The sequence below is a fragment of the Arvicanthis niloticus genome, chromosome 1, assembly GCF_011762505.2.
Source record: "Arvicanthis niloticus isolate mArvNil1 chromosome 1, mArvNil1.pat.X, whole genome shotgun sequence".
NCBI lineage: Eukaryota > Metazoa > Chordata > Mammalia > Rodentia > Muridae > Arvicanthis > Arvicanthis niloticus.
Window position 1 is genome coordinate 66951793 of NC_047658.1, and position 13452 is coordinate 66965244.

At 39.7% G+C, this 13452-nt stretch overlaps 1 protein-coding gene across 1 annotated transcript in view; it reads left to right on the forward strand.

The window, feature by feature from the left end:
- Ints4 (integrator complex subunit 4) overlaps window positions 1-13452 on the forward strand; it is a 60835-nt gene that overhangs the window by 16616 nt on the left and 30767 nt on the right. Inside the window, exons 7-11 of the mRNA XM_034516540.2 lie at window positions 1156-1244; window positions 1810-1930; window positions 6744-6815; window positions 8616-8790; window positions 10358-10563. Of these exons, the coding sequence (XP_034372431.1) occupies window positions 1156-1244; window positions 1810-1930; window positions 6744-6815; window positions 8616-8790; window positions 10358-10563 (663 nt within the window). The remainder of the gene's footprint in view (window positions 1-1155; window positions 1245-1809; window positions 1931-6743; window positions 6816-8615; window positions 8791-10357; window positions 10564-13452) is intronic.

Genomic DNA, 13452 nt, shown 5'->3' on the forward strand with positions numbered 1-13452 from the left:
AGGGGCTTCGTGAAGCTGGGAGGGTGTCACACTTCTCACAATTTGAAATCATGAGGACTTTAGCTGGCTGATAGCAGCCATATTTGTTGGGATAGATGCGAAGCCATATCTGAAACATACTTTTAAGAATGATATGAGATATATATGTAATTCAGTAGTACTAATGTATGTAAAAATATTTGTAGTAAGATTTGTGCAACTCAGGATGCATGAGTGCTAACTACATAAAGAAATGATTAGAAGTAAGGGAAGTGGGCTGGGAATGTAACTGGGTGGGAAAGCTTGCCTAGCGTGCACAAGGTCCAGGGTTCAATTCCTATTACTGAAAGTAATAATAATTAGGACAAGTTATAGTTACAGTCTTGCTTATCTATTCTTTGGCTGGGCCATACTTGAAGTCAGTTCTGGCACCACACATGGTGAACTAGAATGTCTCTGGAGGGGGACCAAGACCATGGATCATATGAGGAGATGGCACAACAGTTTAGTATTTATTTAAAAAAAAAAAAAAGGCATAATGAGTTGTAGAATAGTTGTAAAAAGGCATAATGTAGTTGTAGCTGTTCAGCTTTAATCAAATGCCTTTCAAGGTGGTATTTTGATGTTTGTTTGTTTGTTTGTTTATTTGTTTGTTTGAGACTGGGTTTCTTTGTGTAGCCCTGGCTGTTGTGGAACTAGTTCTGTAGACCAGACTGGCCTCAAACACAGAGACCCAGCAGCCTCTGCCTCCCTCCCAAGTCCTGGTCAAAGGGTGTACGCCATCACATCTGTCAGTCCACATCTTCCCTCACATCAGATCTTGTTAGCTTACCATGAACGGTTTTATCTCTTGGTGGGAGTTATAATTGGCCACACCTCTGAGACTAATGTATAAACACCTCCTTTTAGTACTATGGGCTTTGAGTGCACTGAGTAGCTTTGCTAGGTTTGATGTTATTTACTTTCCACATGGGATATGATGTTGCATAGTTAGAATACAGCCTGAAAAGCTTACAAGTGCTAATGTTTCTTTGTTGGGCAGCAGCTTAAATAGTTAAAAGCACTTTGAAGTATTTTGATTGACATCCTTGTCTAGCCATCTTATCTTTATTTTGAAAGTATTTGAAAATCATCTGTGTGAACACAGACTGACAGACATGTGATCCTTCTTTGCAGGCCTGTAAACTGCTCTCTGATGACTACGAGCAGGTGCGCAGTGCTGCGGTCCAGCTTATCTGGGTTGTGAGCCAGCTCTATCCTGAGAGGTCAGTGGGTGTCTGGCAGCCTTCTCATGCTAAGCTGTTTCTCTCTCCTTCCACTGTACAGAAAGCCACCTAGAGAACAAACATTGTTTGGATTTTTGGAAGGCAGTGTAAAGTAGAAGGGGAGGGTACAGGCTGATAATCAGACTGGAAATGAGCTCCTCTTATAATTATTGGGGACACACACACACACACACACACACACACACACAGAGTTCTGTCTAGAGCTTACTTGTGTCAGATTCAGACTTCCAGGTCTGTTTTATATAGGTTCTAGGGGATTGAATGAGGGCTAGCACTCACCCTACCACAGAACTATATGTCCATCCCCAAGCCCTTGGTTTCTTCATAAGTCCTTGAACCTTTGGTGGGTTACACACTCTTATTCAAAACATTGAAAGTTTGTGGTGTAGCTAAAGTCATTGGATCCTTCTCCCTGGGTGATAGGTTTGCTGAAGAGTCTAGGATTTCCTGCATGCAGTTCTCGTGAGTTGTCCTCGGAGTGCTGAACTTGCAGCTCAGGCACGTGTTCTGTCATACGTGGTTTCTCTCTTTTCTTTTTATTTAGTATTGTTCCAATACCTTCTTCTAACGAAGAAATCCGTCTAGTTGATGATGCATTTGGAAAAATTTGCCACATGGTCAGTGATGGTTCCTGGGTGGTTCGTGTTCAAGCTGCAAAGCTATTGGTAAGTTATATATTTTTTAATGAACACAATGCTTACATTATTACAAACAATTTGAGAAGCCACAGATGTGGTCAGGTATATCTCATTTTTAGAAACCCATAATTTCTCCAGTGGCTTAACTCCACACCCTCCCCCTTTTTACATTATGTGCTTCATTACTGTGTTTATTTACAAATAGGACTAACTTGAATATGTCATTAATAAAGGCAAGCATCAGTCCAAGCTCTAAGTCAAAGCAAGCATCAGTTCCTGGACTGCGACATCATTCACTTGTTCCTGCACAGAGGTTGGGGGTAACCGCACCGTGCATACTTTCCTGCTCGGAGGTTGTGGGTGGAGTGTCAGGGAGAAGCACACAAGTGAGTAGTAAAGGGTTAACCCCTCACCACTCATGTTCAAGAACATGCAGTCTTCTACCATGTGGGAGCCAGGGATTAACCGCAGGACTTCAGGCTTGGTAGCAAATGCCCTTACCCAGTGCACCATCTCATTGGCCTATAAATTGTAGTTTTCTTGTCTATGAAATGTCTATGAAATCTAGTACAAAAGTGAGAGTTTAAAAGGATTAAAGATTGCCTATAAAAAGTGCATATGAATAAGTATATGTATGTATGCATATATGTATGTTTCTATATAAGACATTAGGGAAAACTATATGTAAATATGTGCATATATACATACATGACTAAACTATATGTAAATATGTGCGTATATACATACATGACTAAAAAGTGCTGGGATTAAAGGTGTGTTCCACCACCGCCCAGCTTTAATGTATCTTTTATTCATTGATTCATCATCTTGTATCAGTTCTGTCCCTATGATATTACCTAAATCCACTCCTCTTCTTCCTTTCTGCTGGGCCCATATTAATGTAAGCGTCACCATTTTTCGGTTGGATTACTATGTTCTTGACATTTGTGAATTTAAAATGGAAAGCTCAGCTATTATTAGGTGGCACTGAAAATGTATTACAAGTGATATAAAAATTTTTTAAAGATATATTTATTTTATATATATGAGTAGACTGTAGCTGTCTTCAGACACACCAGAAGAAGGCATCAGATCCCATTACAGATGGTTGTGAGCCACCATGTGGTTGCTGAGAATTGAACTCGGACCTCTGGAAGAGCAGTCAGTGCTCTTAATCACTGAGCCATCTCTTTAGCCCCCAGATATAAAATTTCTTGAGGCTCGACACGAGTAATACCTCTTCTGTGCTACTGTGTTAGAGAGCTCAGCTGAGAGCACTGAAGAGGGTATTGGAAAGTGTAGACAGACAGACTTTTAAAGAAGTCATTAGAAGGTTTCTTTGTCAGAGAAAATGTTCTTCAAATCCAAGTAATGTTGGTGATAAGGTACAGAGAAAGTTGGTGCCTGCTTGTAATCCCAGCATTGGGGAGTCAGAGGCAGGAGAACCACTGCAGTTTAGAGGCCAGTCTACTTTTATGTAGTAAGTTCCAGGTCAGACAAGGAAGAAGGGTACAAGCCTGTGTGAGCGTTTCCGTGGTTTTGCTTTTGACTATGTCTGGTCTTTCCACATTGCTTCAGGGTGAGCTTTATGAGATTCAAAGCTACTTTCTCCTTTATTTGAAACAGATAAACTCGCTAATTTCAGCTTCAGTTTCTCACATTAAAAATGGATATTTCTGGGGCTTGAGAAATGGCTCAGTGGTAAACAGCAGTTACTACTGTTTCAAAGAATCCAAGTTTGAGTCCCAGCATCCACCATAGCACCCATCTGTCTGCAGTTCTAGTTCCAGAGGACACCTTCTTCTGACCTCCAGAGGGAAAACATCTATGCACATAAAAGAAATTAAAATTTAAAAATAAAAAGACATTGTTAAGTTATAAGTTATATTTTAGTCAGGAGTGATGATTTACACCTGTAATCCTAGCACTTGAGAGGATGAAGAGGGATTGCCAGGCAGAGTTAGTTCAAGGCCTGCCTGGCTTACACTAGTGAGTTCCAGGTTATCTTTAGCTAATTGCAGAGTGAAAACCCTATCTAAAAAAAAAAAAAAAAAAAAAAAAAAAAAAAAGAAAAGAAAATAATAAAAACAGGAAATAAAGTTAAACTGGCAGGGTGGCGCACACCTTTAATCTCAGCACTGGGGAGGCAGAAACAGGCAGATCTCTGAGTTCAAGACCAGGCTGGTCTTTGGAGTAAGTTCCAGGACAGTCAGGGCTATACAGAGAAACCCTATCTTTAAAAACAAAAACAAACAAAAAGAAAAAGAAAAGAAAGAAAGGAAGAAAGAAAGTTACATTCTTCATGGAATTAGTAGGAGACTTAACTTTTAACAGGAAGTAAGCATTTTGTATACTGTTGATCTTGTTTAATGGTGGGTCTTATTTTTTGTGAAGTTTTGTTGTGTTTCCTTATTTAATTTGTTTGTTTGTTGATTTCATTTATTTATTATTTATTTATTTTGAGACACAGTCTCATTATGTAGCCCTGGTTAGTCTGGAATTTGGTATGTAGACCAGGCTGGCCTTGGACTCACTGAGATCTGCCTGCTTTTGCCTCCTTCGTGCTGGAACTAATGGCATACACCACCACACCCAAATGTTTTAAGTGTTTATTTTTTATTTTTGTTTTTTACTTTTTGTTTGTTTTTAGACATGGTTTCTCTGTGTAGCCTTGTCTGTCCTGGAGCTTGCTCAGTAGACCTTGCCTTGGAACTCTGTTGAGATCTGCCTGAGTCTGCCTCCTGAGTGTTGGGATTAAAGGTGTGCACCACCAACCCCTGGCTGTATTTTAGATTTAAAATACAAGAAAAGACAACAAAACCAAAACAATTTTATGTGGGTATTTTGCCTACATGTATGTATGTGCCCCTGTATGTGAGGTCAGAAGAGGACTCTATTGTGTTGACATATATCCATAATTACATAATGAGATTATGTGTCAGAATAAATAATAAATAAATGAATCCATCGATAAACAAATAAAATTTCACAAACAACAAACTAGATCTCCTGAATCTAGTTACAAGTGTCTGTGTGACACCATGTTGGTGCTGGGAACAAGACCCTGGTCCTCTGCAAGAGTAGCAAGTGCTCTTAACTGCTGAGCCATCTCTCCAGCCATCCCCTGTGGCCCCTGTCTTAAATTAAATGCTTTATAGTGATTATCAAATGCTTGTTTTTTAATTAGGTAGACTCCTCACTCCTGACTAACAAGACTTTTTATTTAGAGTATGATCCCTGTCTTTTGCACCTTACTGTTGGTTCCCTTGACCTATGTTCTGTTCATAAAGCCATTTAGTCCTTTCCACATGGCATGTTCTCTTACTCCACGTGCAGTGCACTGTGATTTCCCATTCCCCAGCCAAAGGCATCTCTACCCTGTACCTCATACTACTTATTCTGTTAGTTTCTGTAGCATCTTTTATAAATGTATATTGTAACCTTTCATACCATAATGAAGTTGTCTTGGTCTTTTTATTTTGTATTCCTGCTCCTGATAACTGTAAGCATATAATTGAATTGTTGTTATATAAATACTTATTTTAATACATGAGGGTATAAATAAATAAATGGATGGAAAGAATACAATAAGAAGGAATGGCCTATTGGGAGGGTGAAACATGAATATTACGAGTTCAAGACCAGGCTCAGCTGGATAGTGAGTTCTACTCTGGGCCATATCAGATCTTGACATCCCACCCCACCTCACCCCACCCCACCCCCACCCCCAAAAAAGAAGAAGGAATGGAAAAAAGATGATGATGAGGGTTGGCTAAAAGAAAGGTTTCTGGAGCCTCAGTTTTTATTTCAGCTCTGGATTTTTTTGTGTTTTTTAATGTTTTACTCCTGATTGTGTTATTTAATATTTTTATAGTCCCCCTAGCATAAAATAGTACTAATGATGGGGTTAACTTCGTAGTGTTCTACTGAGAGTTAAGTGGGTTGAAATATGTATAATGCTGTCAGAATAGTACATATGGAACAGTAAGTTCTGCCTGTGAGAGGTATTTCTTCTACTATATTGTTGATATTTTTAGTTTAATAATATATTCCTGATGATTTAGAATTTATAGACATGTATTGAAGAGAGTCCTTAAAAGTTGTGATAAAGATTCTGAAGTTGATGATGTGGGGAGGGATTTCTTAAGTGGGATGGGGAAAGACTTAGTCATCCCTTAAGGGCTGACCACTGGGAGCTTGACTATGCTCCAGTGAGTATATGGGCAGTGCAAATTGGACTTGGTGTAGTTTTGGGTTTTTTTGGTTTTTTTTTTGAGGGTGGCGGGGGTGAGGCACAAGGGTGGGAAGGTAGACCTGTGAGGAATGAGAAGCAAGTGTGACCAGGGTGCATTGTATGAAGTTCCTAAATAATTAATAAAAATATTATGTTTGGGGGGGAGAGGACATAATATACCTCAAAATAGCTTCAAGAACTACCTGAAACCGACAGGATTCACTCTGCTTAACTTCCATGAAGAAACTAAGTCACTCATGTTGCTTAACAGAGGTTTTCACAGACTGAGCCACCAAGATAGGACGGTCTTTAATCTGTAGCTATACCTACATGTGTGCAGTGTGCTCTGGGTGTGTGGTTTTCATAAGTTAGTTCTCATGCTGGTTTAAAGTTACATAATGGCAACTGTCTTTGAATACCTTTGGCTCCAGAAAGCAACCCCTTCCCCATATTTCTGTAAGTAACCTCAGTAAAGTTCATTGCTTCAACAGCAACAACAAAAAGAATAATGTTACCTTTATGCATTTACGTTTAAACTTTGAGTGTTAAGGTGATGTTTGAACCACAGGAGCTGTTTAATATGCTCTGGATTTTCTCTTTGTACAGGGTTCTATGGAGCAAGTCAGTTCTCATTTCTTGGAGCAGACTCTTGACAAGAAGCTGATGTCAGATCTGAGGGTAACTTGACTTCTTTGTTTAAACTGGGTTTCTATAGTCAACATCAGTATATATGTTGGGCTGTGTTGATTTAGTTTAACAGTCCATACATTTGTTACATTAATGTAGGTTATTAGATCACATTTTAATTCAAAATTATAGTAACTTGAACCAAATTAAAAGCTACATCATGAATTTCATTCTGTAATAAAATACTCTGCAAAGGTGGTGTTAAAAAAGAAGTAGGATTTACTTTCTGTTCCTTATAAGTTACGGCAGTCTGGTATTTTGTGTGACATGTAACATGGTAGAACTCCTTTCTGATATAGCTCTCATGGATGAGTGGGTGCACTGGTGACCCCCTTGTCTGCACAGTAAGCAGCCGCTTCCGGGGAGCACCTTAGACATTGACTGTGGTGCTCTTTAATGTGGTTGGCAAGGTGAAGCATGACCTCACGTAGTGTGTGCTCATTGTCAGTACCTTAGTTTTAAAATACAAGTTTATAACAGTTACTGAAGTTTTTATAAATATAGGAGAAAATAGCTTATATAGTCCCAGTAGCTTTAGCAATTTTGATATCTTCTATAGCTTTTTGAATGTGTGTTTTAAACACTGGGTCGTAAGTATATACTTAGTGTCTTTAGCGACTGTATACATTGTTGTGCTCTCCTGTAGCCTTTTCGATGTGCTAGGCTCATAGATTCTCCTGACTTTTCACCACTGTAAACCATAGAAAGGATGTTATTTTGGTGTCCTTTGAGATCTTTTCTTTTTTGAGTTATTCCATAAGATAAATCCTACAGAATGGTTCTGGAGTTGTTAATGTATGCATGTTAATACACAGTGCTATGTAGCCTTCCTTGGTTCGAGTTGGTATTTAAGTATGTTTTTGGTAGACTAGAGGGAAGGGGAGGGAAGGACGTGTGGTGAATGAGAGGAGATGAGCAATTCTGGTTTCCAAGACACGTTGCAAGGTGCAGTCAGTGATATGGAACATGACCCATATCCTTATAGACTGATCCATTGATGCTTCTGAAATGACCATCCATGAGTCATGGGCTCATTTCTAAGATGATTAAGAATTGCTGTATGAAGCAGAGTGGCAGTTACTTATTTAGGATGAGAATCATACCTGTCAAATGTGCTGGTTATTTACTTTTACTCATCAGTATGCTCTCCCTAGGTGATCTACTAGAAAGGTGTCTCTGCTGTAGAGAGACAATGAGATAATGTTTTCCTTTTTTTTTTTTTGTTTTGTTTTGTTTTTTTGTTTGTTTTTTTTTTTTGTTTGTTTTTTTTTTTGTTTTTTTTTTTTGAGTCAGGGTCTTCTTACCTAGCTGTTCTGCAACTCTGTAAATGAGACTGGCCTTGAACCCAGAGAGCTCCATCTGCCTCAGCCTCCGCCTCCGCCTCCGCCTCCGCCTCCGCCTCCGCCTCCGCCTCCGCCTCCACAGCGCTGGGATTGAAGGTGTGCATCACCATCACTGGCAAGACAGTGTTTTCTAATGAGACTGAAAAACTATTGTTTTTAGAGTGGGCATATTTTCTATTGAGACAGTGTTTGAAGAGGCACTGCTCTTGTTTACCCCTCAGGCTTTCCTTTTTCTGTGTTTAATGACAAGCATAGCCACCTGTCCAGTCAACACTGTCTAGGTTACTGGAAGCTATTAGAAACTTGTGAAACTTTTGTCTTATTTTAAGTTGGATTTGCATCTCTCTGCTCTGAAGTTGTCTTCAAGGGCAGTTTGTTGCTTACTTGCTCTGTTTTAGGTACACCTAAGTGTTCTCCTGCAAGTAGTAATTGTTGTCATCTTCTACAGAGGAAACGTACGGCACATGAGCGTGCCAAGGAACTTTACAGTTCAGGGGAGTTTTCCAGTGGCAGGAAATGGGGAGATGATGCTCCCAAGGAAGAAATAGATACCGGGGCTGTGAACTTGATAGAGTCAGGAGCATGTGGAGCCTTTGTTCATGGGCTGGAAGATGAGATGTATGGTAAGTATGGCTTTGTAATATCAGTGGTATCCATATACTTTGCTTTGTGTGCATCACCTGCCCCTGCCAGATGGCTCAGAAGGTGAAGGCACTTTCTGCACTTGTCTGGAGACCTGAGCACTGAGTCCTGAGATCTCCAGAACCCACATAAAAGCTAGAAGAGAGAGCTGACTCTAGCATCGTCCTTTTACCTCTACATGTGTGCCATGGCCCTTATATCTCTCTTACACTCATATCACACATGCAAATAAAATTTATAAAGTATATCTTTTTGTTTAGGCTTGTAATGACTATGTAAAGTACCTATTATGAAGGAGAGGCCAAGGTCCAAAAGTATAATGCAGTGGTTAAATTCACATTTTAGCATTTCTATAAAGTGGGGATGATAATAATAAGCATTTTTCTGAGTTGTAAAAATTAAATGAGATTCTGTATACATAAAGTACTTGGCATGATACATGATCTATTTATAGTAAGCACTTAGTAATAAAAAGTCACATTAATAATAGTGATTTAGTTACTTAGAAAGCAAGATTTAAATTCAAGTGTTTGTGATTAGAAAGTCTTAATTCTATCTTCCTTTGGCCTTTGTGAAAAGTGTTGTTTCATATTATCTACCTATCTACCTATCTATCTATCTATCTATCTACCTACCTACCTACCTACCTGACTCTGTCTGTCTAATGGAGTCTTACTGTATATCCCTGGCTGGCCTAGAACTTGCTACATTAGACTAGGTCAGTCTTGAACTCAGAGATCTCCCTTCCTCTGCCTCCTCAATGCTGGGATTGAAGGTGTGTATCACCACACCTGTCCAGTGACTCCTTAAAGCTTTTCTGGTTCTACACACGCTTTATGATGCTGGAGTTTTTCTCCGGCATCCCTCTGCACCTCCCTCCCCATTGTGTTTTGCTGTGAGAAGTCTTTTCCCGTTTTCCTTTTTCTTCCTCCTTTCCTCTTACCTTTCCCTTCTCTTTGTGTTGTTTTCAACCTAGCAAAGGTCAGTAGAGAGTTGAGGTTGTGGCTCAGTTGGCCTGCTACTTTCTAGCAGGCATGAACTGGTGAAGACACTGCAGTTTGCTCTGAGACCTGTCTTTGTAGGAAAGCATGTCCCTTAAGCACACAGTGTGATGCTAGCCTGGGATTGCAGGTGTGGGGGTGGCTAGTGTTTTCTCTTCCCTTACTGACTTTGAGGCAAGTAAACAAATCTTTGTTTAATCTTGATAGTGGTGAGTGATTTAACATCTGACATTTAAGTACATTTTTGTGTAGTTGGAATACTGAAATATAATATAATACACCATTTTCAAGAAATTGACTAAATGTAGGCAGCTATGTTACTTTATCATACTCTTGTGGATAAGATGAAGGTCTTAGCCCTTTGGACAAAAGGCCCACATTAAGCACCAGTGTAATGGGAACAGGAAGGAGATGTTACAGGAAGATTCTGTAGACTGAGAGAAGAGTAGAGATGAAAATGGCCTGAGTGAGAAGGAATCCATGTTTTTTATGGCTCTTACATAGTGTTCAGTTTAATGTGTTTTTGTTTTGTTTTTTCATATTTTAGAGGTCCGCATTGCTGCTGTGGAGGCTCTGTGTATGCTGGCCCAGTCTTCGCCCTCTTTTGCTGAAAAGTGCCTTGACTTCCTAGTTGACATGTTCAATGATGAAATTGAGGAAGTGCGTCTACAGTCCATACATACCATGAGAAAAATCTCTAATAACATCACCCTCCGAGAAGATCAGCTTGATACTGTCCTGGCTGTGTTAGAGGTGAGTGTTTCTAGCTGGTCATTCATTTCTTCATCATATACCTATGAGGCTGTCCTCCCTTAAAACCAGGTATTGTTTTGAGCACTGGTCAGTACATCAGACAGCACAGTTCTGCCATATTACCATATTCCTCCCCAAAGAGGAGCTTGATATTGGTGGGAAATATGAATAAGCTTGCTATGGCTGTGACCAGGGAAGGGAGTAAGAATGTCTAACTTGATCGGGTTGAGTCAAGGAGATGGAGAACATGCTGTGAGGACACTGTGGGAAAAGGGGACATAAGGAGGCATTGACTAGGTAGAAGGGAAGCAAGTGGTTTCTAAAGAACCAGAGGTTAGAACACACAAGACACCTAGGAGCTCAGAGGTGTTCATAGTGGCGGTAGCACACAGTTGAAGGTCTGAGGGAGGGTGGGGAAGTACCTGTAGATAAGGTAGTAGATACATAGTGAAGAATGCTTTCCACCTTCGTTTTTATTCCTTTTAGCTGCTGCAGCAGGAATCTTAGATCTCAGTTCTTTCCACCGTATGGTTTTATAGAGAAATAATTTGTCTGAGGTCACATAGTCAGTTAAGTGTTTGCCTTGGGTCATACAAAGTCTCACTTCCTTGGCTGTAGAAGTTGTGTTCTTGGGTTATTTTTCTGAAGTGTCTGGATCCACTTGCATTTACTGACATTGGCTTCTCACTGTTAATAAATGGGATATGGTGTCAGCCTCTCACCTACACCCATCAAAGGAAGAGCAAATTTGATACCTCATTGTTAGCATAATTATTTCAAATTCCTGCTGCATTCTTTTTTTAAGATGAAGTTTTCTTTTTTAAAAAAATTATTTATTTCTTATATGTGTGTGTGTTGGTGTTTTGCCTGCGTGTATGTCTGTGTGAGGATGTTGTATCTCCAGGAACTGGAGTCATAGGTGTGAGCTACCATGTAGGTACTGGCAATTGAATCAGGTCCTCTGAAAGAGCAGCCTGTGCTCTTAAGCACTGAGCCATCTCTCTACCCCTCCTTCTGCATTCTCTATAAGACAGAATGCTCTTAAAAAGTCCCTACCACTTTTCCTGAGCACTGAGTTCCATAGCACCTTTTAAATAATTTTTCCTGAATTCACACCTTTATTTATAAATAAATTTGTGATTCTAAGAAGGCATATTTATGCTGTTTTGTGTTTGGCATAGGTAGTCTCTCTCCTTTTTACTTTCTTTTGTTTTGTTTTCTAGGCAGTGCCTCACACTGGTTAGAACTCACTGTATCCTAGGCTGGCTTTGAACCTAAGACTGTCCTCCTTCAGCCTCCTCAGTGATGGAAATCATAGACCTGAGCCATCTGCCTGTCATTTTAGTTTTCCGTATCATGGTTCCTGACCTTGAGTTTCGTGCTATAGTCACTCCTGTGTCTTCACGCCTTTCCTTACTACCTTGCCTTCCCTTTAGTTTTCCCCTCTGCTTAGAAGACTGCCACTGTTCACTCAGTGGATTCTGTTTCTCTTCACAGTGCGTAAGCTCTTCTACTCGGATATCCAAAAATTCAGATGTAAACGTGTTCCGCTCTGCTGATCACAGCTCCTGTGCATTTGCTGGGTCACTGCCTTTGCTCTGAACCTTAGCCAGATAATCCTTCCAGCTTGGAGTTTCTTTTTAGACTATGCTGAGATACTGTCTTACCTAGAGAATTTATTCATCAAGTACTGTCAGTGGATTGGAAATATTGTGTTACAAACAGATACCCATTCTCATTGAGCATAATTATAGTCTCAGGAAAGATAACAGTTTCAGATGGTGACAGATCTTTAATATAAGCTAAACTGTCTAGACACACGGGAGACTTTATGATACGTCATCTAGTTAGTCATGCTGCTTAAAGGACAGCAGCCATGCTTATGAAGACAGGTAAAAAAAACTGTTCCTGGAAAGGCTAAGGGTCAGCACAGTAAGAATCTCAGTTCAGTTTGAAGCTTAGTGAGAAAGTGGAGGTCTCAGAAGTAGTAGTCAGGGGACAAGTGAATTGTAGGCACTGAATCTTCTTCTAAGCTTTGTGGACACTGTTGAAGGATATTGTGGAGAGAAGTTGGCATGGCCTTGCCTGTCTTTCAGCATTTCTCATTCTTGAAAACTTTTTGAAATTTACATCAGATTGTTTTCTGTCAATCATTCGATGCATATTAAATACCAGTCTTATATGTCTCCTTTTTATTTTTCTTCTTTTATCATTTCTGTCAGGTTTATTTGTTTGTTTTATCCCCTGATGAGATCATTAACTCTATAAGTAGAGTCACTGTGTGATGACTTTCATTGTGTTCTTTTCTGGCTCAGTCTGGTGACTTAGTCCTGGTGAATGCTTAGCCAATATTTCCTAAAACAAATCTGCACAAGGTAACTATACAACTGGCAATTATATAGTACTTAAGAAACACATAAATTAAAATTGTTTTCTTGCTAGTTTGAACATTTTCTCCAGAACATCGCTATAGCTTCCATGGTCTGCAATGGAGATTTGCTCATACAGGAAGCATCATCTTATGGTTAAGTTGCCAGAGTGTGGAGTCAGACAGATCTGAGTAAGCTGTCAGTCCTTTCTTTGGTCTTTCCTTTTACCTGTTGTCTTTAGTATTTCTGTCTGCCATGTATCAGGCACTGCTGTAGGAAGGGTTTAATAGTGAGTGAAAGCCATGATCCTGCTCTCATGAACCTTACAATCTAATGGGAGTCAGAAATAGTTATTAGAAAGGCACAGGAGTAAAATGAAATAAACACACAGCATGAGTGAGATACTGTAATGTCTGTCAGGGGAACCTGGTTTTTTATGGTCAGTGAGTACAGCAGTCAGCATCTAAAGAATCTAAAGTTGAACTCAAAAGAGAAGGAACTATGGACTAGTGTGGCAAGA